The sequence below is a fragment of the Hetaerina americana genome, unplaced genomic scaffold (genome assembly GCF_022747635.1).
Source record: "Hetaerina americana unplaced genomic scaffold, ioHetAmer1.1.p SCAF_11, whole genome shotgun sequence".
Classification (NCBI taxonomy): Eukaryota; Metazoa; Arthropoda; class Insecta; order Odonata; family Calopterygidae; genus Hetaerina; species Hetaerina americana.
In genome coordinates, this window is record NW_027286181.1 from 37579559 (window position 1) to 37606899 (window position 27341).

General features: G+C 34.4%; 2 protein-coding genes across 4 annotated transcripts in view; both read left to right on the forward strand.

Annotated features, from left to right (window-relative positions):
* The first annotated feature begins 27 nt into the window (after positions 1–27).
* On the forward strand, positions 28–21153 carry LOC139701032 (methanethiol oxidase). 2 transcript variants are annotated; one of them, XM_071599596.1, is made up of 11 exons: positions 28–60; positions 1200–1366; positions 2143–2328; positions 3808–3973; positions 5713–5859; positions 9145–9310; positions 16189–16283; positions 16829–17016; positions 17747–17892; positions 19261–19383; positions 20299–21153. In XM_071599596.1, exons 2-11 carry the CDS (start codon positions 1244–1246, stop codon positions 20354–20356), a joined length of 1398 nt encoding a protein of 465 aa, XP_071455697.1. In that variant the 5' UTR covers positions 28–60; positions 1200–1243; the 3' UTR covers positions 20357–21153. The 2 variants fall into 2 exon arrangements, with proteins under 2 accessions (XP_071455697.1, XP_071455696.1); XM_071599595.1 differs by lacking the exon at positions 28–60 and adding an exon at positions 318–1019.
* Positions 21154–24494: 3341 nt separating this feature from the next.
* Nup358 (Nucleoporin 358kD) overlaps positions 24495–27341 on the forward strand; it is an 88283-nt gene continuing 85436 nt past the window's right edge. For both annotated transcript variants that reach the window (XM_071599597.1, XM_071599598.1), the window contains exons 1-2: positions 24495–24687; positions 24903–25128. In XM_071599597.1, coding sequence (XP_071455698.1) covers positions 24616–24687; positions 24903–25128 — 298 coding nt within the window. In that variant the 5' untranslated portion in view covers positions 24495–24615. The remainder of the gene's footprint in view (positions 24688–24902; positions 25129–27341) is intronic.

The following is a 27341-nucleotide window of genomic DNA, read 5'->3' on the forward strand; positions in this document are numbered from 1 at the left end:
AGCGCTCTGTTTCTTTTCGTACATATCAATCATGAATATTTTATATTTTTTTAAATGGAAGTAAGTGCTTATATTATCGCTAACATATTTTCAATGTCATTCATTTTTTTTCTGTTCCGATCTGGATTTTCTCTTAAATTTCATACTGCTTGCGAGTTTTGTTGTTTATTTTGAAACTGTACAATCTTGGAAGTCCTTAAAAGTGTCTGGAAAACCTTTGGAAAGGACACATGACCTCCAGACTATTGTGACCTAAATGCATCTAAAATAGAAGTTTTGATGAACGATGATTTGAATCTTCCGGACTCCTATATTTTAAGATAATTACGGATGTATTTCATTCATCACTAGAAATATGAATCATTGGTGATATTTTGACACAAGTTGATTAAGTCAAATATTCTTCAATAGTATGCCGGAACTAATAACGATCAGCTAATAGACAAAAAGTTATGAACCATATACACAGTTATAATTGCGAAAAGGCGCAGCAAGTAGCAGAAGATGAAAATATCTTCAATGGCATAGAAAACATGTCAAGTTAATGGAATATAAATTATTGTAAAGCTAAATGATTGCCTCCCCGCATTAGGAGACAGGTAACGAATTCGTGAAATCCTCTTTCTTGTTGCGCAACACAAAATTTCAAACTTGGAATTGCCGCCCTAACGAAGACTCCTCTTTACAAAATATTTAAGAGAAAGAGATATGAAAATTGATTAGTATCTTAGAAAGTGTTTCGCAGTCACTGGAAATGTAGTTGTTTTGCTTCCATTTTTTTCTTCACTTGTGAGTGACACCATAAAACTTACAATCACGTTGGTGGCACTGCTCTAGACACATCCCAATCAAATCCCGCTTATCGAGGTTAGACGTATTTTTTAGTGAGATTGATAATTACGTGATTTGGGTGCATTGCGTCGCAAGGCGAAGCCTATTTCGTGTTCTCATTCTTCAATCGACGGGTCAAGGATAAATTTTTGGCAAATATTCGATTACTATGGCTCCTGCAGGAAAAGGTCAGTGGAACTGGGGTTTCATTTTTCAAACTTAAAAAAACACTTAAACAGGCGGAGATAAAATCTCCCTAGAAATAATCTCATTTGAGCCGAGTAATTAGTACGTAGTTGAATCGCCTTATTGAAAAAAACAACTTTGATGTAATTTGTTCTTGTCGTATTCGCCTATTTTCTTTAAAGCATGCTGCCAAAGAGGTCCTGGGTTCTCGAGTCCTCTTGCTGCCATGAAAGGACCTCGAGAAAAAATTCTGTACATTCCTTGCATTCAGCCAGACCCCGAAGGTAGAAAAAAAGGAGATTATCTTGCGACAATTGATATAGATGTGGATAGCCCAACTTATTGTAAGGTTTGTGTTGTGATAAGAAAAATTATGTAAAACGTGCAATAAAAGAATTCTAGATATGCATCCAAAATAAAAAATTCCCAAAAAATCTAATTATTATAATTGCACAATTTAAATTAATTTATAATGCATTAATGAAAATTTATATCAAAAGGTCTGTGCATTTCTTCTTAAAGTTGGTTTAAGTATCTGAATGTAAAACATAATTTTAACCAAGATAACATGAACAAAGCACCGTTATGTTAGGTGAATGGAAAAAAGGTGTCTGCAACAATATTTAATATAGAATAATTTAGTATTTCTGCTATAAAGAATTTCAGTGTCAAAAGCATTTGTATTGTAACAACCATATGAAATCCCTACCCTTACTCGAGCAAGGTTAAGGAGTTAAGGAAATGATTACAATAGTACTAATTTGACCAGCTGCTGACGAGCACAGAGATATTTCATTGCTTCATGATATGGTGCATAATTTATTCTGAATGAGCATCGTATTCCTTACACCTTTAAAAAATCGCGTCTGTCAAACTGATTGTAACTCAGCGAATATGTATGCATGATTCACTGAATTTTTCGTATGTGTTCATATACCATGTTGTAATGGCAGGTTTAAAAAAAATTAACTTCAGGTTTATCAGAATTTGTCTAATGGTACTCAATGTGACATGCTACCTTCCGTGATCATACCTGTTATTTTACTCAATATTCATTCACTTTAACTTTTCATAGAGCATTTGAACTATCTATCTACGTTGCACTGTGTTTTTTCATACCAATAGGTCATTCACCGAACTTATATGAAATATCCTGGAGATGAGGTACATCACAGTGGGTGGAATGTTTGCAGTAGTTGTAATGATGATGAGAACAAAACCAGGGATAAAATGGTGTTGCCCTGCCTTAATAGTGACCGAGTATACATAGTGGATATGTCTAATGATCCAAAAGCACCAAAATTATGTAAGGTAAGGTAATGATGTAAATCATTCAAAACAGTTATCTCAATGCATATGGATTGGGCTTCTCACATTCACATTGGAGCTCATGAAATGTGATAGCTCTCACAGAACCAATGTTGTGAATTTCACCAAACAATCCCCTCTCCTCAATAATTCCTAGTACTTTTTGTTTGTTTTCCTTTCTATTAATTTTACCTTTTAATCATCCATATCTGAAAAGCCTCAAATCTGTGGCAATCATCTTGCTTCAGTGATCAAGTTTATGCACCATGCAAAAGCGTGATCTATATCAAAGTTCAGTGTTACATACTGAACTTATTTTCAGTTACTAGGAGCTATCTAATTAGTTCTCAGTACAGACACCCAAGTTTCAACCGATCAATATATCACTTTTTGTTTAGTGTTCATTTGAATTGCTTGCCACAATAAAAATGTATGAAAATAATTTGAGTTGAATTATATCATGGTGAATCTCCACCTTTTATTGGAATGGTTTATAAGTGGTTTTGAAATTTTGGGAATGGCCATACTTGTATGTGCACTAGTGTCATTGAATGTTCTGGACACCTTGTTGAGGTCACTGCTCCAGAAATCTTTGGTAAAAGCCATGATGTGGTTATAGATTATAGAAGAAGTGAAGGTGCTTGAGATTGCTAATGTTGTAGGCATCCTGAGCAATTAATTGGGTGCTACAAATTGCTCACATTTGAACCAAAACAAAATCATTTGGCAAGTACCAAGGCAGATTCATAGCTGTTTCAGTGACATCTATTGTAGTTTGGGTGCCATTTCATCACTGTGAATGAATAATTGATGCTCCAGCGTATGCTTGGAACTGAGGAACAGTTCATGCAATGGATTGTAAGTGAAGATTCTGAACCAAAGAAAGTGAAGACTTCCCTCAGCTGGGAAGTTACCTGTATAATGATTTTGACTGGAGTCACTAGGAATAGTCTTCATTGACTTTGGATAAGGTCCAAGGTATTTCAGGTGCTTACGCTGCATCATTTTTGGACTGTGGAAACCAAGTTGCAAGAGCATGTCCATTATTGCTCCATAAAAAACGTCTTTTCCATTATGACAATGCACCTGGTCAATCCTCTGCGGTTAAGTTATTTTAAAGTTCTTTCATTTATGTGAATTCAATACAATCTATGTATTTCATACAAATTTTATTTTAAAATAAATTCCAAAGACACTACGGGAGATGCCGCAGCAGTAACTTTTAAGAGTCATCTGCTAATATGCATTTCAATGCAACAATTACAGCGTGTGATAGCTTAACTGGCTAAAGCACTCGACTGGACATAGAGGGTTCCGGGTCCGAATCCCAGGCAAGGCGAATGGATTTTGCACTCTGAACTTTTTGCATCGAAAATTTTATAATAAATTTAATACAAAATTTCCTTCTCTTTCCTCAGTGATTTCCTCACTTGAATCGTATTGTGTGTCACATTTAATCATTATAATTCAAATTATTTTTAGGTAATTGAACCCTCCGAAATGCATGCGTGGGGTATGTCAACTCCTCACACATCACACTGTTTGCCAAGTGGTGAAATAATGTTGTCAACAATGGGAGATGGAACAGAAAAAGATGAAGGCAAAGGGGACTTTCTACTCATCGATGCGCATACTCTGGAAGTCAAAGGTGTTGTATTAATGTAATTTAAGATGTGAAAACATACCATGTGAAAAACTATGTTGTTTTCTGGGTAATCAGGAAAGAATTTCTCTTACACACAATACAAAAGCGTGGTATTTCAGTTTTCAGTGAATGTACTTTTTGCTTGAATAAATAAATGAATACATTTATTGAATGATATATTAAAGTCAAGTATTCATGGATACCCTGACTGTACTGATCATAATTGGGGAGCGTACAAATTTTCTCTCTCATGGAAGTCAAAGATTTAATTAGTGGAGATTATTACCCTGGATAGAAAAAGTGTCCTGAAAAAGAAAATAGTTAGTAACATTAAACTAGCATCAACATGTTTGGACTAACTTTGCGGGGATCGATATGGTGCGGGGGTTAACGTACTGGCTTCCCACCCTGAGGGCGTGGGTTCAAATCCCGGCGGTGTTGAATATTTTTCAGAGGTATCTCAGTCCCTACTTGAGGTGCTTTGTGGAGGGTACTTTGAGTGAGTACGGCGTCCGTCGGATGGGACGTTAAGCTGCAGACCCCTTGGCGCCTTTCGTAAAGAGTAGGCTAATGCCGACGCCGGGTTTCTCTCCACCCTTCATCCTTTCCTGTCCATCCTCTATGGCGCAAATGACCTTAGCTGTCGGTCGCCTCCCCTAAAAACTACTACCACTAACTTTGCTCCAGATGGATAGGATTAGATATGCAATTCTATGATAGTTATTCCAAGTTGCTTTGTTATTATTATTTGGTAGTCTAATGTTTAAGATAAGTTTTGGATGAATACAGACTGAACAATCGTACCTTTTTTATCCTTGCCTAACAAGACACATCCTGACACCCTACACTAAAATTAATTTCTTCAATTGTCCAAATATCCTATCTTAATTCCATCCAGTTTGTCTATTTTTTCCTCCCCCATCTCACCTGCCTATTGTTCTCCCCTCTATCACAGTCTTCAATATTCCAATTTTAAATCAAAATGCATTGCATCCATTTCCTATACTGTCTATAGATTTCTCCCCACAAATCATCTCTCCTCTCGTACCATGGCTGGTGCTTCTTCATTTGTTATCCTTTCTGCCCAAATATTTTTTTGCATCATCCTCCTCACCCTTCTCTCAAAAACCTAAGGCCTACCTTTATCATTGTACATCAGTGACCATGTTTCCAATCAATGCAAAACCACATGCCATATCAAAGTTATAATGAGTCTTTTTTAACACCCTTCCTCAATGTCCCTGTCATATATCATCCTTCCCTCTCCTTTTAGGGAAAATGTTTTTGCTTAAGGCAATACCTCTTTGACTGTCTTGGTGCAAAAAGTTCCCAAGATGCATAATGTTCCATCTGCTCTATATTGCTGCCTACTATTGTATACTTTAACTTAGCCAAAATAACGCTTTAAAACCTCATAAGCTTTGTTTTGTTTAGATGAAGTTGCTTTGTAGCAGAGCTTAATTGTTACTAGAGTTTTAAAACTCATTTGAAAAAATCAAGTACAGGATGACAAACAAAATAAAAAGACTAAGGAAATGAAATAAATTGAGATCAATCAATGTTTCAGTAATCACATACTGTACATTATGTGTACACATACACATGTATACACATACTATATATTCTATGTGTCGTATACTTTCCTATGTTGACTAATTTTTTTTCGCATATAATACTAGTGGTTGTAATGGTACTTAGGTATTTTGAAATCTTCTCAAATTTGACAATGGTGTTCTCTACAGGTCGTTGGAGGTCTGAAAATAGCAAGCCTGCCAAGTTCGGCTATGACTTTTGGTATCAGCCATACTTTGATGTAATGGTTTCAACTGAATGGGGAACACCTCGTATATTCAAGACTGGATTTGATCCTAAAGATGCATATGACCAAAGTAAGTTCATGTGATGCAATTACTTTTAGTGCAATGTAAATATTTAAAACTGTCTTAAAGTCTCAAACTGGGATGAAATATCAGCTAAAATCAATTTTTATTTTGTAATTGTTGAAACCCATAAAGCTGAATCCAAAAGAGGATTTCAAATTATTTGTACATTCACTGTAGGAAAGGTGTTATTGTCATTTGAGCAATGAAAATTATGAGGAAAGTTAACTTTTATTTAAATAATGCCAATCTTGAGTTATTTCATGTGTGCATAATAACAGGATTTTGCAGAAATTCTTATCATCTAAAATGTTTCAATAGTTTTCCATTCAAAAATGAAAGAACCTTATTGGTTTGAAGAATATCCAATGAGGCACTTCTAATAAAACATGTGTTCAATTTTATGAATTATACATGGGCATGGCTTGCTCTTCAATTTGCTAATTGATAATTTATTTTTGAGCTAAATATCAATGTCAATACTTTGGGCAAAGCCCCAAATTTTTATCAGGCTGCATGCAAGTTTTCATTTACAATGAATGGTGATGTCATTGCATAGCGTAAATTCATCAACTGATGGTTTGATCATTTCATGTTTGAATATAGCTGCCCTATCTGTAAATACATTTTTGTGACTGGAGCTCCTGTGATGCATATATGCATGGATAGTGTAATAGTAATGTTTGCGCATATCACCAAAGGACTCAATTATAATACTACCCTGTCAAATGAATATGCCAACTGAGGCCATAAAAACTTTATTTTGAAAAATTTAGTCCGCCTAGATTTTGTCTTCTTCAAAGTACTCTCCATTCGTAGCTATGCACTTATTCCATCTTCTTTTCCACCGTTTAAAGCAGTTCCTCAGCAGTTAGGCTTTTTAGTTGTCTTGTCATTTCTTGCTGTATTATGTCCTTATCTTCCCAGCGATGTCCCCTCATCACATTTTTGCATTTTGGGAATAGTAAAAAGTCACAGGCAGCGAGATCTGGCAAATGATGGGGAGGATCAAGGATGGTGATTGAATTTTTAGCCAGAAACTGGCGAACAATATATGCTGCATGTGCAGGTGCATTGTCATGGTGAAGGATCATTCCAACATGTTCGATCAAAAGAGTGTGCACTGTTGATTTTCCTAAATTAACTTCATCAGCTATCATTCGGACAGTTTTTCGATGATTGCTTAGGACAAGGGACAGCACACGATCAATGTTGTCGTCACTACAGGTGGTTGAAGGTTGTCCCAGTCTTGCATCATCGGTGGCATCTGGTCGGCTATCTTTAAAAATGCTTAATCCACTTGAAAACGGATGCTCTCTTCAGAGCATTATCACCGTAAACAGCTGTCAACATTTCAGTAATTTCTTGATAACTTTTACCACACTTCACTAAAAAACTTGGATGTTGATTCATTGCTCCGTGATTTCGTCAATTTCCATTTTCAACAAACAGTAGAAACAAGGGCAACAGAAACTATCATAACTGGAACCATGCGCACAGCTCGACGATCCACCAAGCACAGATGGCTCATGGGGTCTCAGGCAAATAGTGCCCCTAGTGGGCAGGGCTACTGTCCGCATCATGGCCGCCAGATTGCACCAGTTCGTGCATATATTGCACAGACCACGTATGTAAATTACAGGAAAACATTTGAATAATACAAAGAAGATATTTATTACAAAATTTAGTGAAGTAAAAAAAAAATATATATCATTAATTGAAATTGTTCAAATGTGATGACAGATAAATGTAAATTGAATACAAAAACATGACTGGTAATGATGCAGATGAAATTCACACCATTCCATGCTCTTAGTTTAAAAAAATTGAAACTTAGATGAACATTAAAGATGTTATGCATTGAATTAGTATCTTACTTAGTTTAGTACCTTTCAACCAACCCACATCTGTTGATTTCAATTAATCATCAGTATTCATCCCTTTGCCTCCGAGAAACTCCTTAAGTCTTTTGAAGTGACAGAAGTAAAAAATTGTTCAGATCAGAACTCTAGGGAGGATGTTTGAATGTTTCCCAATAAATATTTTCCTCTGTACTTGTGTTTTTCATGAAGCATGTGGCCCCTCATTGTCAAGTGGATGCACTCCCCTAGTGAGTAGGAAATGGTTTTAAATAACATGCTGTATCCTTTTCAGTATGTCAGAATATGTTTTTGCATTGATGGTTTCTATCCATGAGGCAAAAAGTCAACTGAAAGAATGCCTCTTTTAACTCAGAAAAAGTGTGGCCATGATTTTAAGTTGAAGGGTGTCTATTTGTATTTTTGTGGTTCTGTTGGAGTGTGGGGGAGGGCCGGGGGTGATGCCATTAAAGAGACTTGTCACTTATTCTCTGGTGTTAAGTGTGAGAGCCTAGTATCATCTTCAATCATGATGTGGTCCAAGAATTGGTCACATCTCTGGTGGTATCTGAAAAGTAGGGAGGAGCACCCATGCGTTTCTGTGTTTGTGCATCTGTGAGAATTCTTGGAGTCTTTTGGTGAAGGTGAACGGTGGCAATCTAATGGAAGAAATATGATCAAACATTTGGAAAAGCCTCATGAAATTCATCAATAATGAAGTACCTGTGTTTCACAAATGTGTGTATCGACCGTGGTTTTTAAGTTGTGCCTCATGGCAGATGTTTGTCCAAATTATGCAGCATAGTACATGTTTGTCCTTCACTATTAAACAGACTACACCACATTCATGTTGCCTACCTTCATTATCCATACATTTAAGCAAGTTGACTATGGATTTTGGCTGGTTCAATTTTTTCACGTTCAAAAATCTAATTACTGAATGTGCTTTACTGATGATGGGTTTAGTGGATGATGTGGTTCTTTATAAAGCACTATGAAAAATCAATGAACTCACCTAAATGCTCATTGTAAACTGAGGATATGGCCAGGGTTCTTGAGAGAGCATTCAACCTTTAAAATGTCACTGTTCAATGAATTGGATGGGTACAGTATGCAAACAATTTTTACTTTAGAAAAGATTTTCATATATCATCATTTAAAAACCACATGGATTTTTCTCACTTGATTGCATAGAATGTCAGCATTTTGTTATGAAATTATGTACATTTTTTATTATCTTTTGAAGTGAATGACCCCCAAACTTGTTTCCATGTTCACTTTTTAGAATTTAACTCTTTAAGAATTTGTCTTTTTATTTCATTTTAGCTATTAAGTTTTCATTTTACCTAATTTAAAAAGGATACACATATAATATCATATCTAGAATATCACGAATATTCTAGATTTTAAATATAAACAAGGTAACTTTTGTCAGGTGTGTATGGCCGCAGTTTAAACATATGGTCCTGGAAAAAACGTGAGCTGCTCCAAACAATAGACTTGGGGGAGGATGGTGTTGCACCTCTGGAAGTTCGATTTGCTCATGATCCTAAGAAAGATTATGGTTATGTTGGCTGTGCACTCAATGCTGTGGTTTATCAGTGAGTTTTTGTTCCTTTTTATCTTTTGTGAATGCTAAACCTGCACTGTGGAGCAGCAAGAATACCAGTATTTCCTGCTTTACGTCTTTGGGCACAAAAGGTTTATACATGTATGCTTCCAAAATATAAATTTTAAGTATGTACATAACTCGGGAATGTCATAGAGAGGCATTATAAAAGTTATTATAGCTACATTTAATTATGAGAGAAATCATAACCAGGGGAGTTTTGTGTTGCTGTTACATCATGACCTTTCTAATTTATTTTATTGCCAATTACTGTGATTTCACATATTTTATGTGATTTTACTTTTCATTGGGACATCTTAGCTACATTATATTTATGTGAACATATTTTCTCAGTTTTTTTATTTTGCCTCACATTAATATAGTTGTATTTTTTGTTTTAAACTTGAGATTAACATATGTGTTGTTACTAATGAAATGATTTAAATGGACTAGTTAAATGTACCTCTAGAAAAGCTAACTTCTAGAAAGAGTAAAATTTGTAATGAAAATTTGTGATATCTCAGTATTCTGGTTCTGGTTGGTTTGCCAAAGTAAATTGATATGGTAATTAAATATACTATGCCCTCTGGAAAGAATTATCTTTGTTGTGTGAGCCTATCCTTATTAAAAGCTTATACTATTCCTAAGATGTGTAGCAATTTATCCATGTAAATTTCCCCTACTAGATTTTTGCACTAACTAATGGGCCCCTTAGCAGCAAAGTAATGAAAAGGAAGAAAAAATATTCACTGGATGTACATCCAGTGAATTTACCATCCAAGCTGAGGCACTTGATGTAAATGATGCAATGCTGTTATTCTTCAATTGTACCTCTTGACATTGGAAGCAAATAACTCCAATTTTGTGCAAGAACAAACTTTCAGTGGCCAGTCAACATTAGTTTTTCTTCAAAATACTTTCTGCCTCCGTTCATGAATGAACCTACTCCTCTGTTCAATAACTGTGGGCTGATACCCACTGTCTCTCTCCGGCAGTCATGCAAGTAACAATTGACTTCATGTAATAAGAGTGGAATTTTCTTGCTCCTGCACTGCTCAGATGTACTGGCATTTACCAGAAGCTTTCCAGGGTATAGTATGTTACAGTAACTATTGCAGGTATGATGAATTCGGCATATTTATTTTAGGAATGTTAGTACAAATTGAGTGCAAAAGCAAATTAATTTTTTATAAGCTAAACTTTGTACACTATTGCGCAACTTCAAACAAATATTGCAGTCAAGGGGATTGATTTTTACACTTTGAAATTGTGGCATGTTAATCATATTAGCAGATAACTTGGGTAAAAAGTTACTGTTGAGGTATCTCCCGCAGTGTCTTAGAATAAATTCTAGTGATCTAGGGCAAAGATATGCACATGTGGCCAGCATGTTATAGGCCATCCTTCTGAGATCCTTTTGTTTTCATCAAGCACATACTTCAACAGTAATACCTATGTGGCAGTAATGGACTTAGTTATCCAGGTGCAATACCCATCACATCTCTGTCCACTGTGATTGTGGTAAAGAGCAGTGTTAGCTCAAGATATGTAGGTGATTTTCCTTTAAAGTAGAATTTTAAATAATAATTATTGTTGAGAGCCTACCTTTACAAGGTAGGTTTTGGATAAACAAAGAATTAACATTTCTCAGTTTCATAGCTGCTTCTTGCCATAAATTCTGACATCACTCGACACATTAAATTGTTCTTCAATTCTGCTTACTTTCTTTCCAGTATGCCTATCCCTACCTAACTTGCCTAACTTTCTCCCCTATATCACAATCTCTAACATCCCATCGCCAATTTAAACACCCTTCATTCACCTTTCCTGCCTCCTTTATATTTCTCCCATCTATGTTATCTCATCCCCCATCATGTCTTACTTATTTGTTTATTTTCCATTCATTTTTACCTTTTTCCATTCTTCTCCACACCCCCATCCCTAATGCATCCAGTCTTTGCCTATCATTTTGTTTAAACAAACAAGTTTATGGGCTGTAAAAAAAATCATCCAAATCAAACTTCCAAAACAGTCTTTTCTTAACATCCTTACTCAAGATCCCTCTCATTATTCCTTCCTAATTGTGAAAGCTTTTTTGCTTAATGCAATTCTTCTTCTGCAAGACCATATTTCTTTGATTATCTTGGTCCAAAACACTGCCAAGATAAGTAAACTGTTTCACCTGCTCTATATTTGATGTAGCTGATAAATATTCCTCATTCTACATTTTCCTAAACCCTAAAGTTCCTTGGGGATTCTATCCTCCTATTTTAATATTTAACTTTTCTTCCTTCTTGAAAATTCATAGCTTTTGTTTTGTTTGTATTGATTCTTATCCCATATTGATCACACTGATTTTAAAATGTGCTCAGGAATGATCGTAACTCCTTGGCTGGCTAACTAACTAAATCTTACTCATTTAAAAACCTAACAGATTTTATAAATTCCTCATCAATTTTAATTCCTGTCTTCAGTTCTTCCCATGCCTCTTTTACAATTTCATACACTTATACTTTGAAGGGCAGGGGTGATAATGGACATTACTTTGTTATTCCTTTGTTACTGCTCATTCTGACTCTCCTTCTGCCTCATGGCCGCGAACAGTTTGAGACATGTACAGGTTGCAGATAAATCGGTTATCCCTCTGATTTACTCTTATCTTGCTAGTCCTGGTGGTGGCGGGGTAAGGCCTGCACCTACCACCCAAAGTGGGTTCAATTCCCATCTAGGTGGATTGCTCTCCGTGTAGGGCTTGGGTGTTTGTAATTGTCTTTAATGTAATGTTTAGGGGTTAGGTAGAAGAAGGGATTATAAAGGCTCAATTTTTCCCTCCAAAGAAAGACCTTAAATAAATAATCTTCCATAATATATTAATTCTATTTAATTGTACCCTTTACATTCCTCTCAAATACTGACCACATTACTCCAGTGGCATTATGTGTACCTCTCCACTTCCTGAAAACAAACTGATCATTCCCTAAATAATCATTTTCCTTCCTCTCCGACCTCTTTATTACAATGCAACAAATGCAGAGTGGAAAAATCATTCACCTAGACCAGGATTCAAACCTGGAACCCTCGATGTCTGGCCAAGTGCTCATTGAGGGATCTGTGTTGAATCCTGGTCATCGAGAATGGTTTTTACACTCTACAATTGTTGCATTGTAATGCATATTAGCGGACGAATCTGTCAAAAAGTCATTGTCCCAGCATCTCCTTCAGTTTCTTGTAACTCCTCTGGATTATTTAAGTACCACCATAGCTGTCTTTGAAATGAAACTCATTGTGAACATATTTCTCATTTTTGGGATCGAAACTTACACTAATCTGATGAAGTCTTCCAGACAAAAGCCTTCCTCATAAATGCTATGAATTGGCATAAATATTCCTCATGTTAAATTTTCCTTAACCCTTAAGCAGTTCCATGGGGGTGCTTTCTATTCCCAAGTCCTTATTTTATTCCAATTCTCTTAAGGCCCTTTCCATGTCACCATTCAGTATACCTGGGCCTAAGCTATATAAATAATGTTCTCCTTCTATGTGTAAACTTGCTGACATAATATCCTTATTATATACTTGAAGATCCTCTATGCATTCTTTCCATCTTTCTTGAATCATATTTGGTTCAAATTAGAATATGCATGTCATATTTTTAGTGGTGTGCCTGGATTTTCCCTTTTTACTTTCTGACAGTGCTTTCATCTTTCTATACAGCACACTCATATCATCCTTCTCATGTCTCTTCACATTGCATCTTCCATCATGATTTCTTCTCCCTATTAGTTTCCTACTGCTATTCACTTAAAAATAATAACACTATCAACATATGATAGTGGAGTAACTTTCAAGGAGCACTAAACATCATTCAAATCTATTCTTTACATATCTTTGCATGTATCCCAGTTAAAACTATAGTAAATTAAAAATCTTTTTTTGTAAATTTTATGATAGATTCCAGCACCATGTTTTTTATTTCTCCTGAAAAAATGGAGTAAATTTTGAGTGAGATATGTCTAAGTTGGGCAACTTTCCGAAATAAACACGAACGACATTTAATCCCACCATATAAGTAAACAATTTATTGCTCTGTATGTATTATGATGTAACTTGCAAAGTGAACCAGCGGAAACATCATTTCATCCCAAGTTTTTGAAGCAGGAAATTAATTTGGACAATCCTGGAAAGGTTGGCTAATTTTGTGAAAGGGTTTCACTAATCATACAGTTAAATATACCCTCCCATTCTTGCATCTCAATTGAAAACTCTTATATCTTCATTTCTCTTCTTTTCATTTGCCTGTATTAGGTCTCCTAATTATCAAATGGTTTTAGTATTTGGATCAAACCAGGGTCCTAGGGCCTATTATTGAGACAATTTTCCCTGCTCTTATGCTCTTGGCAATTTCCTATCATCATTGCATGCCGTGGGGAGTTCATTTCTTCAGATTCTTCTTTTTTATGCAGTACTATATGTGGCCTTTTCCTGTTCTACTTGTGTGTATACTTGCTATTTCATTTTATTTGTCCATTGGTCTTGACTTCTCACCTCTATCATATAAATTTGGAGGCTTTTCTTCTTGAAATTACTTTACCATGCCTCTAATTTAATGAGTACAACCCTACACAAGAAAGCTTCACATATTTCACCTTTCTTGGCAGCCATAGCTACGTTGATACCACGATGCTTCTAAATTATGCCGGCTTTCCTAACCATAGCCACCTTCTTAACAGACAATAGATATTCATTGCTTTTTGTTGAGCTTTGATATTTGCTTTTTCTATTACTTTTCTTGAAAGTCTTCATATGTCGCATTAAAAACCCAGCATACATTCCCAGTACACTGGTATCTTGTTTCAAATGTAGCATTTTAGTATCTTCTTCATATATTATGTATTTGTTCTAAGTATGATGTTTGTATTACTTTTTTTATGTACTAAATTTTAATAAATTTTTATTTTTGTACTACATTTTTTTGTTTTGTATTATGCACTAAATTGGGGGCTATGGTAGTCCAGTGGGTAGAGCATTAGACTGCTGACTGGACAGCCTGGGTTTGATTCTTGGATATGTCTAGCCACCCTCAACTTCACCCAAGCTGTGTAATTTTTTGTACCAGATCTTTCTGGAAAAAAATAAGTGGTACAGAGAAAGGAACTGGCCCCTTTACCCTGATGTATAAATTTTATGTGCCATTGGGCTTAGTATTAGGTGAGCTCTATACTCACCTATCAAAGCAACTTTCAGGTTAATAACTGTGATATGGTTTCGCGGTGAATTATTTTATTTTTTGGATTTGTATTTAAAAATTTTCATATACATAGCATTAAATTTCAGAATGTAACATCATTTCAATAATGAGGGTGGTCCCAGAAGTACCCGACCCCACAAAGAAAACACAAAAATTTTGGAAAAAAATGTACTTATTTTTCAACTTAATCTCCTTTCAGCTCTATACACTTTTTCCAGTAATGTTCAATAAATTTGATACCCGTTTTATAATAAGAACTGTCTTGCTCCTCTAAACCGCCGACATCACTTCTTTGACCCCTGAGCCATTTTTTCAAGTTTGCGAAACAGAAAATAATTCAAAGGGGCTAAATCTGGCGAATAGGGTGCATGAGATAGCAATTGAAACTTTGATTCATGAATTTTGGCCATTGCAATAATGCATTTGTGAGATAGTGCCTTGTCTTGATGAAGCAACACTGTCTTCTTAGCCAAATGCGGCCACTTCTGCTTGATTTCTTTGCTCAAACATTGCAATAAGTTCGCATTATACTCGCCCTTGATAGTTTTTCCCTTTTCATCATAGTCAATGAAAATTACCCATGTGCATCCCAAAAAACCGACACCATGAACTTGCCTGCAGATGAAACGGTCTTTGCCTTCTTTGGAGCTAGTCTCCCTTTGAAATCGATTGTTTTGATTGTTCTTTCGTCTCGGGTGTGAAGTAATGGACCCATGTTTCATCCATGGTTATGAAACTGCAAAAATTCTGCCTTGTTACTGTGAAACTTTGCTAAACACTCAATTGAAACATCTTCACAACACTGATTTTGCTCGAGTGTGAGCACCCATCTTGCACACAGCTTTCTCATGTCCAAATTTTCAATTAATATGCGATGTACCGCACTTTTAAAAATACCTACTTTGTCTACTAGCTAACGCAATTTCAGTCGACGATGATCCAGTATCATTTTGTGGATTTTCTTCACCGTATCTGGAGTTGTCACCTCATTCGGTCAACCAATGCGATGCTCGTCTTGACAGCTCATAGGGCCTTGTTTAAACTCTGCTACCCAGTATTTGACTGTTGTAAACAAAGGAGAATACTCACCCAAAGTGGAATTCAGTTCAGCTTTTACATAATTTGGGCTGAGGCCTTTCAAATAAAAGTATTATACCACATAACGATGACCAATTTTCTCCATTTTCACAAATTTGCTGGAAACGTTCACTATTGATGGCTGCCAAACAAATACTAAACTAATAGTATTTGGTTAACTGGTTAACCCTAATACCGTTCGGTTTGTTAAATACTAAACTGCATGGCATCTTCAAACTTGAAACTTTATATGCTTATTGATTGCATGCTTTCTAATACAGTGATTTTTCCAACATCTACCACCATCTCTAGGTCAGACCGGGTACTTATGGGACTACCCTTGTATCATGTCTAACCCCGCAATGCATTTTGGAAAGAAATAAAGATGTACTTTTTTTTTAAATCTAATAAGTTGATTAGTATTGTAATTTATTAGCATCATTAAAATAATGTCTGCCACAATCAACTAATCATGTGTGATAATATGTTAGCTCTCATGAATGTAAGTATGTTTTTAATAATAAATACTTATCAATTGTTCCTAGATTCTTTCGGAAGGAAGATGGAACATGGGATGCAAGACAAGTGATAAAGATACCAAAGAAGAAAGTGGAAGGTTGGGTGATGCCAGAAATGGCAGGTAATATTATTTTTAATGTGTGGTTCATAATTTGACTGTATCCACTGCTATTTTATTACATACAGATTCAGGTAACAAGCTGTTTGCATGTTAACATCATTTTCTAGGGATGGGTTGAATCCAAAATTTGATATAATCTGAACCTTACATTGAACTTTAAATTTTAATCCAAATCCTTCTTTTTCACATATAAATGTTAAAGACTAGTTCTTGTTTCTACTGTTGGCTTGAATACCTTATTAATTCATTTTTTTACAATTTGTTAGTTCAAGTTTGTCAATTATTAAGTAAATACTACTCTGGAATGAACAATGAGATTGTAAAGATGGAGGAAAAGTAATAATTGCGGTAAATGTTCAATTTGAGCTTATATAATAGGCCAATTAAAATAAGTTGAAAATATGAATGCAAATATAATAGTTATCCAACATTTTCAATTGTGTACTGTTATTTACATGTCAGTTACCATGGTCAATCAGTACTTTCTTTAGTTAAGCCCCTGGTAATCAGTTGATGTTCATGTTTCATTTCTTTTAAACTTTCAGGTATGATGACCGACATAATCATGTCTCTTGATGATCGATATCTGTATTTTTCTAACTGGCTCCATGGGGATGTTAGGCAATATGATATCACTGACCCATCCAACCCACGACTTGTTGGGCAGATATTTCTTGGTGGTAGCATATTGGAAGGAGGTCCTGTTAAAGTTGTGTCTGACCCTGAACTTAAGGTTAGAATTTATTTCATTATCCAACTTGTAAGTAAAAGGGCTCAGAAGCCAATTTGAGCTGTGTTTACAACAAGGTCTGTCCCAAAAGTAGCAGGACTGAGTGATTGAAAAAAAATGTATTGCCTGAATAGATTAATTCACTCAAAAGTCTTAGCTAGGTGCAAATAAGGGAAACTGCCACATTCATATGGATCCTTAGTTTACTAATTAAAATTTACATGTAATGTTTCAGTGGCACTTTCCCGCTAGATGTGTTTAGTTGGAATATTTCCCATTTGTTTGTTTGATGCATAGAATGGACCCTTTGGTTCTCATTTTCAGCAGTGCATTTATTCTGAAGTGTGGAACATTTTCTCATTTCTTATCACAAGCATTAACCATTGCATGATAATTTCATTAATGTATTCATGGAATACTTAAGATTTCATGTCATATTATAGATTCCCTGTTCAGAATAATTTTGGAGATATAGGCAGTATCAAACTTTGTATTGTTTCTTGGGAAATATAAATAACTTGTGACAGTATTTTTATAAACATCAACAGAATTGGTTTACCTTTTGCAAAATACGTAAATTATTCTCTTTTCGGACAAACGTTCCCACTTTTCCCTTACATATCCATTACTGTTGACTTGCATTACCTTAAGATATATGGTAACCCTAATCTTCTAACTCCTGGCTCCATAACCCTGCTTCTAACAATGTCTACTGTTGACTCATGCTAATTAGGAACAGCCAAAACCAGTAACTGTAATGGGAAGAAGACTCTATGGAGCACCCCAAATGTTGCAGTTGAGTCTGGATGGTACTAGGCTCTACATAACATCATCCTTGTTTTCTCCTTGGGACAAGCAGTTTTACCCAGAGATGGTGAAGTAAGTTCTTTGAGAAGTCTCCTTTTAGATTATGTTCTGAAATGGTCAGATTAAATGCTAAATTTGTTATATTCTGCCATTATTTTAATTGAGAACTAATCTTGATTTACACCTTTTATGTTTTAAGACACATTGATTATGTCACTGAGTTTCAAAAGCATGGTTGTTTACACTCTTGATTCATGTAAAAACTTACTTTTATTTTTGTCTTATATTGTAAAGCCTATCATGGTGTAATATTTTAAATGCTTGCTCCAAGGCATGAAAAGTGCAACAGCCTCTTTTTAATAACTTATAACCTAGGTGTGAAATTTTAGTGGTAATAATATTGTAATATCCATTTTTCTTTGTGTCTCCCAAGGCACAGTTTTCTCCTTAGTTTGGTATCCTGTAAACATGTACCCATCAATGGCTTACAGTTTGACATCTCTTTTACATAATTCCAACGATTTCAAATGTACAGTTTAATTTTTCATAACCTAGTCCCTATAACTCTCCAAATTAGGTCCTGGGGTCACAACCAGCAACATATTTAACTTAATCTTTAATTTTCATGTACTGACTGTTTGAATGTAAAAAAGTGAAAGAAAACTTAATTTTGAGTAATTGCAGTGAAATTATCTTATGCAATCTTATGAATTCCTTTTAGATTTGTTGTCTCAGGCATAACCTTATGGAATTTGCATAACATATTGAAATGAAATAATTTACTTTGTAATTCCACACACTTTATTTTAAAACAAACATGACCCAGGTTTTGACCTGTTGATGATGTTCAACGTCGAAACCTGGGTAGTGTTTTTTTTAAATAAAGTGTGAGGAATTACAAAGTAAATAATTATTTCATTTCATTTCAATATATTCCCTACAGTTTGTTTAAATGAATGCTGCGTTTCCACTCAACTGAAGATATACCTAGAATTGGCAAAACAGCCATTTTATGTGGGAAACTAGTGATTGTATTAACAAAATTTTCTTTACACTTATATTGCAATAATGTTTGTTAAGAGAATTATTTTTATGCCATATTGATTTACAAAAAATATTTGTCAGTACTGGATTGATTATGTTTTCATTATTTTGTAATTATTATTCCATTAATTACTAATTGAATAAGGTCATTGAGTTTATAATTTTAGAAGCTTTATGTGTGAATTTAGGTCCAGATAAATAATTGAAGACTTTTTTTGTCATGCTGGTAAGAGAAGTTCGGAAACATGAAACTGGCTTAAATTCGGCAAAATTGTAATCTTGGTTCATTTATTACTTCCATTTAGACAAAAACTGAATTTTCTATTCAGATAAGAGATTTTTGTATGTTTAAAAATAGTAATCTTATTAATATCATGATGTTATTACGCCAAGCAGGCATGGGTCAACATTAGTACGTGTTGATGTGGATACTGTTAATGGTGGTCTCAAGTTGGATGAAAAGTTTCTGGTGGATTTTGGACTAGAACCTGATGGTCCTATGCTGGCTCATGAAGTTAGGTATGATTGCCTGTTAGGTACATGTAAGCCTAACTATCGTGCATTGAGTCATTGATAACCATTGGATGCACATCAGAAGGGAGAAGGAGCTATAAGGAAAATACTTAATATTCCTTTGCACAGTAGTAATATGATATAAAATGGCTTATTTTCCAAATAAATGAATTATACTTGTCATATACCATCAATTATTCCAGCCAAATTAAGTAAAAGATCCTTTTTGTTAAGAAAAGTTAAGAAATAAACTTTTTGTTGGCATTCACGCAGTAATATTATATCTCACAATAATAATATGCACTATCAATATATAATTGTAATAAAAATAATCATACAAAGCCTGTTTAGAAAAATGCTGTTATATAATTTATTTTTATCATCAGTTGATATTTATTTCCAGTATTTCCCCACCCATAAGATGGTCTGGCAAATAAAGATGCACTATGATTTCTCAGGTTAGAATTTACAAAAAGTTCTTAAATCAGGCTGCAAAGTATTTTAAGGTGAACTCTTTATAGGAAGAACTTAGATTAACATTATCTTGGTTGCCTACCATTTAGTTTTTTTGGGACACTGACTTAACAGCAGTACAATATCAAGACTTGCCTAATTAGGCACAACCTGACAACCGTCATTATAATATAATACGACCCTTATTCAATGCTGCATATTTGCCTATTCTTTTCCTCCCCCTACTTCACATTTCTGGCATCTTCTGGTTCAACCACAGTTTGTCAATAAAGTCTGTTGAAAATATTGAAAATGAGTTGTTTTGAGTTTAAAAAATAAAAAAAGCTGTTTGCCGAGTGTTTTCCTCTAAATTGATATTGAGAGTATTATTATAAGAAATAATGCATGAAATGTTACCTTCAAACTTCTATAGTGACATTTTTACACTCCATGCATTTTTTTTTGTAGGTATCCTGGTGGAGATTGCACTTCTGACATTTGGTTAGCTGAAACTTCAGAGCAATGAATTTCCATGATGTCCTGGGCGTTATAACATGTTCAAGATATTAGTTTCATGTATTAGATGACGTGTATGTTATGAAAAATACCTGAATAATTGATCCTTTGTATATTAAAAGAAATTTGTTACTCTCTATAATAATAAGTTAACTTGGGGGCGCATAATCTAAATTCAGCCATTATGTGAACAGAAGTTTATATGAATTTGCATTTTAAAAGGGAGGACCTCCCCATTCAAGATATATGATATACAGTATTTAGAATGCTTATTGTGTTTTTTATGGTTATTGAATTTTTGAAATTTTAGTGCAAGAATAGTACAAATATTAGCCAATGAAGTATCAAAAGTTCATTCCAGTCTAATTGCATTTATTGTATTGTGTTTAAAAATATAGAATAGATTCAGATTACTTAGTGCCTCCTAAAGATCATGGATGTGGTTTCAAGTGGTAAATCTTTAATTGGTTTTTTGTGTTTACCATTCTACAAGTAGTATTGACAGAAAAACTGCTCCAAACACCTTTCCAAACGGATGATAAAGATTGTATCTGATGGGGGTTCACTGGTCTCAATCTGTTCCAATGTACTGAAAGAAAAACGCTTGACCAAAAATGTTTTGTAGTTGTTTATTAAGTATGCATGTTTTTATTATTATTGGATCTACTTAATTAGTATGTAATAAGTTCTTTATTTGAAAGTAATTTAACTGTAATTGTTAAAATGAAACTTTGAAATCTTTTTACTAATAAGAAAAGTAAAGGGCAATCATTGAAAGGATCTTTAAATAAAGTTTTGAAAAATCAACTGTGCACTATTTTGGTAAATATTGCAAAATAATGCAGTGATAAAAGCTGTTGATATTAATAGCCAGGAATTTTTCAATGTATCTGAGGGAAGTAAACTTTTATATAAGTTTTATTAGTTCTACAGTTAAGGTATCAAATGTGCCTAAACATATATAATTAAAAACTGCACAAATTGATGGTTTTAATCTTAACAATTTTAAAATATGATTCACACAAAAATGTATAAATGCATTATTAATTGTGTATTTTTTTCTTGATAAAGATATAAGATGAAAGCATAAAGAAATGATCAATAATGTCATTATTTCAGAAATGAATGGGGTTTTCATTTTCTCATTTTTTTCAAATAAGTTTGTACTAGAATATCAATAAAAATGAATGTTTACAGGTGATTCTACGCTGACTACAAAGTTATTGAATTTTATTTTCTCCTTTACCAAATACATACCTACACGTCAAAGAGTACCAAACTGATATGATGCAATTCGAGTAGATTTTCATGGAATAAGCTGACTGTAAATTTAATCTACAGATATAACTTCTTGATAAATTCATACATCACTAAGAAGGTTGAATCAAATCATGCTAACTACAGTATGAATTGAATTTTACACTTATTGGTTCAATTATGCATGTGGCCTCAAAGCAGTTACATTTGCATTCAGTTACACTATATTATAGTTAAGTGTGAAATTAGGAATAGTAAAATCAACTCGATTTCCTGGTAGCAGATGCAGATTTGGATCTCAATTTAGTGCTCCTGAATTGTAATGTTAAATTTAATAGAATGAGGAAGGAAAGAAGTTTAAGAAAATGGAATGTAGAAGACTTAACCGGGGCTAGAAGGAAGGAGTACCAGGGGCCATTTTATAAAATTATGAGAGGATAAGGGTATGGCACAGTTGAAGAAAGATGGAATATCTGAAACAAAGATTAAAGGAAGTGGTGAACTAACTCAAGTGGAGATTATCCTCAGAATTAGGACAATGAAAGTAACGAGATTAAAACAATAAAATGGGACAAAAGGAGCATGGTGGAAACAGCAGTAAGTGGGCAAAATGAGTTCACAAATACAAAATGAAATGGGTGTGCTATGCAGGAAGTTGAAGGAAATGTCAGGATTGAAGAAAGGAAAATTTGTGTACACTAATAGAGATGCAATGGAGAAAATAAGAATCAAAGCAGAAGAGATTCTGATATCTTGGAAGATATATATAAAAATGTCATGGTAAAGATAATAGAGTGACATTGGATATAGAATATGATATTGAGGATAGGATAGAATCAGGAATACTTGAGAGCAAGAGAGAGAAAGTACCAAAGAAGGTTGTCCAAATATATAACATTACTGCAGAAGTACTCAAGAATTTAGGAAAAGGAGACTGAAGAGTATTTATTGGTTCATTCATAGAATTTATGAGTGATGAATTTAGCCTGGAGACTTTGTTTGATCAATGTAAGTACACATACCAAAAAATGGTCGAGCAGCAGTAGGTGAGATCTATAGGTTTGATTTTGTTCGAGGCATAGTTATTGTTAATTAGGATCACCAATGAAAGGATGGAGAGGGGCAAAAATTAGCACTTGGAGAAGATCAGTTTGGAGTCAGAAAGAGGATGGGTGGAGGTGATGTCTCAGCAATAATGAGGTTACTATCAGAATGGAACATAGACTATAATCAGGATGCATTAGTATGCTTTGTGAAGTTGGAGAAGACAGTATTAATGGACATTTTGAAGAAGAGAGGTGCAGCCTGGAGCGAGCGACAATTCATTCAGATGTTAATCAACTCTCAGCCTGCATAGGTGAGGATAGTCAATGAAGAGTTGGGATGTGCTCTTCTATGCAGGGAAGTAAGACAGGGGCTCCCATTATCCAATGTTCTTTTAAATATGTATGCAGCGTGTACGGTTAGGGAAGTATAGGCTGTAGTGAAAGTAGATGAACTCTTCAAATCAGACCTGCGAATTTTCAAGCATTATTCAACCAAATGGTTGCAATCATTATTTAGTGCATGGCAGAATCAGCATAGCAAGGTTTGGAATCTATCATAAAAAATGTAACTAGATTAGGAAAAAATTAATGAGAAATAGCAAGACAAATTTCGGGGAGGTTTTGAATAAGGCTAGGAAGGGTAATGAGGGCATTGAAAATAAGAGTTTTTGAGGTGAACCAACTGCTGAATTTATTAGAGGCAGAAGATGATTTAGGAATATTAAGCAATGATGCAAAGAAAAGACTTGTGAAATTTTCAATATGAAGTATAAATTTGTATTATTCAGAAACTTGGTCCTTGAGGCTGGATGATAAGTCGAATTGGAGGCATTTGAGATATGTGTGTGTGTGGAGAACATTCGAAAAAAGGGACAGAAAGGAAAAACAAATGAAGTTCTCGGTACAGTAGGGAAAGAATGAATGTTGAGAGAAGTACGAGGATGGCAGGGCTTGTGGATAAAGGAATTTCTGAAAGATAATTGGATGTTGAAGTCTGTGTTATGGGTGATAATCCTTAAATGTTTGAATTATATTCAAAAGTGGCCAATTTTTTTTATGTACTACCAAACTTTAGATGTGCCTAAAATAATTTCTTATTTAATCAGTATCAAAATCGTATAAGCCAATTAAAATATTATATATATTTTCTTTTTTTTGTGGAAAACCCTCCTCTTGAGTCTGCAGAAAATATCAGGTTTCGTTGGTTGCAATAATTGTGTCCATATAGATTGAGTTCTTGACAGTTAATCTATCTTGCCATAAATTACTCCTGCACTCAATGTAACCTGATATTTGTCACCTCCCCATTCTATTGTTAAACTGCTGGACTGATCTCTTTACCAATCAGCTCTAATACACATTCCTACAACTTTACATGAATCTCTTCAGACTCAGTAAGTTACCTTTGTTATCTTATAAGGGCACTGTTACACATAATAGTGATGAAATTTATAGATGAATTTATTCAAAATTAAATTGCTTAATTTAACGACTCTTCGCGAACTCTGAAAAGCGATTCTTCGTTCATTAATCGAGGTTCAATGGCATCTGAACTGAGAAACCTTGAGCTGAAATTATAATTTCTATTTTCATAATCCGCGCTAATAATTAAAGCGCAACATATAGTTTTAGATAAAACTTTAACTATGGCATGTGTTTTTTAAAGACGCAAGGATTATTTTAATCTCTCAATATTATTTAAAAAATACAATTTTTACAAGTTGGTGGTGACATTATTTCTGAATTTTGCTTTGTGAAAACAACGACATCGGAAGTGGCGTGCCGGAAGTGGCTGGTAGCCAATGGGTGTAGTTTATAATCATTCCCCGCCTCCCGGCAGTTGTGAGCATTCACGTTCAATGGATGTTGTGAATTGAAAATCTTTGTGGGGGGTTTCGTGATTCTTGCAATATTATTGTGCTACTGTGGTATTTTAAATTGTTTTAGTTGTAATTAATTATTGACAATGTTTAGAACCAAGGAACAAGTGGATCTCCACGTGCAAACGTTATTTAAAAGATGTCGGAACGAAACGGAGGTATGTATATTTGGAGTGATTTAGCTGTACTAGTCCAGATGACGATACTTGACTTGCCAGTTTTGTATTGATGGGGTTAGCTAGTTAGTAATTCATACCAAGTTGCTATTTTTAATGAATATGTAATGTTAGCAATATGCGCAGTGGGTTCTGCTTGTTGACTAAGTCAACCGGCACGTGTATATATTTATTTTCTGATGAATATTGTCATTCAGCGGAGTCTGCGGTGTTACCATTTGTCAAAGTTGTATAAACAAGTTGGAGATTTCGAGTCTGCCCGGCGTTTCATCATAAGATATATGTCATCAAGAGAGGGTTCTGCAGAAGCTCATAGACTTTACGGCCAGATTTTAATAGGTTTAAAGCAGAAGAGTAAAGCTTTGACAGAATTCAAAAGCTCTCTAGAATTGGATCATCATCAGCACGACCTTCTTCCTAAAGGTACGTAGTAATTGTCTTCTGTTTTTTTATTTGTTTACTATTTCACCAGTTGGTCAATGGAGAAATTTCAGAGTGTAAAAATCATTCGACTTGAGGCGAATGATTTTTACACTCCGAGATCGTAGCATTGAAATGCATATTGGTGGATGACTCTGTTAAAAGTCCCTGTTGTGGCATCTCTCGCCGATTATAATCTCGTATTTAATTGGTTTCAAACTAGCCACACTTTTCATTGTTTTTCAGTTGTGTTGAAACTCCGGTTTCGGAGGTTTACATATAAATGCTTAGAATGTACCTATAAGAAGACACTTATTTTTTACATTACTGTATTGATTTAGCTATTTTTATTGGCTAATTTAATTTAAATGGCCATTTTTGACTTATTCATTTTGGGCGACGCCTTTTACCAATAGCATATATGTTTTAGAAACGCATCGTGGCCAACTACATTATTAGCGTTTCTAGTGGCAGTCGTACGAAGGTTGGCATTGTGATTTCAGAAATCGCATTTACTATTTTGGAAATGGTGGAAAAGTGCTTTGGAAATCTTTAAATGAACTTCTAGTATAGAATAGTTGTTGCTGTGAAAAGTGCTGTGCAGTCAAATTCAAAATATATTCATTCAAGTTGTAAACAAATCGACTGGTATGTCTGCTGGAAATTGTGAGCGTGATTGTAATTAAAACAAGCATCTTGCCGGAGGCGTTCATTGCCATACTGGTAGAATTTAAAATATCGTGACCATCAGCCACCTAAGTAGTGATTCTAACACCGAATGAGGGTAGGGTTTAGGTATTTTGGTGGGATCATTTATTAAAACCAATATTATATTATCCCAATCGTTACAGTTTCCTGATACTCAGATTGGTTTTATTCTGGTCCTTATTGCACCATAACTGCCGTAATAACGCTGACCTACTTTTAAGCATAATTCTAATGAATTAAGAACACTGCCCTGATGCGCTTAAAACAAAGACTCCCCATCGCGTTTGGACTAGAAATGTAGATGGTAGGGTTTTATTTTATACTGGCTGTGGATATTGAGTAAAGCCATTGAAAGGTACCGGTGTCCTTGTGATCTGAAATTTCTCAGTACCCTAAAATTTACTAAATCTGATTGTAAAAAATTAAAAACTATTTTTTTATAGAACAACCAATAAGTGTAGCATGTACATTATAAGGGCTATTATGTCTTCTCGTTAATTTACGGTGGTAAAATATAAGCTGTGTTATATAAAACCAAAAAATGTATAAAGTGTAAAACAACATATTAAAAAATAATAATAGTTGTAATAAAATAATAAATAATATAATTATAGATATAAAATATTAAATAGTATAATTTAAATTTAAAAAAATCATTAAAAATAATAGAATTACCATTTGTTATACTTTGATGAAAAGTATTTATTTAGGTCATAAAAGCAACGCTTGATTAAACAAAATTACCTAGACTTAAGCATCTGATATGATTTGACATCTGTTATGCCTGCTGGTAAATGATTATAAATTATACCAGCCTAAAGGGGCCCTTTTTGAATAAAGAAGTGGAATGCTGTATTACATACACCTTCTTTCTTTGTCTTGTGACATAACAAGGGATACTATTTTTTTTAAATAGACTCATGTTTCCTCAAAGATAAACCCATTCAATCCAAATATATGTACAAAAATGTAATGGGTAAGATTTCAAGATTAATAAAATGAGATCTACTTGATTCCCTCTTTAGAATTTTGGCTGTATGTCTAATAACTGTTTTTTGCTTGATGAATTCTTAAAGGCCTGTGGCAGAGCCCTGTAAGATATTTCCTTAACACACTCGAGATGGGGAAATGACCAAAGTAGGCCGTTTTTAAAACTGCTTGATCTAAAACCTTCTCTAGGTTTCTTAGGGCATCTTTTTACTTAGGAAATCCGGGAAAGTTTAGTGCATAAAAGCCTAATAAGTTAATTCCCATTTAAGCTTACATCAATTGTTGAACCAATAAAGTTGGCAGTGCTAACTTTCTTCAGAATATAATCTTTGATTTAAAGATCCATTTAAAGGTTTTTTAAATTGTATATAGTTTGTTTAAATGAAACAGTTTTTGGCATCACTTGGTGGAAATTCTTCATATTGAAAACAAATTTCAAATACTTTGCCTTTCCACGCAAAAAACATTTATTTACGACCTAGGTTTCGTTATGGTATAACATCATCAGGTTAGACCTG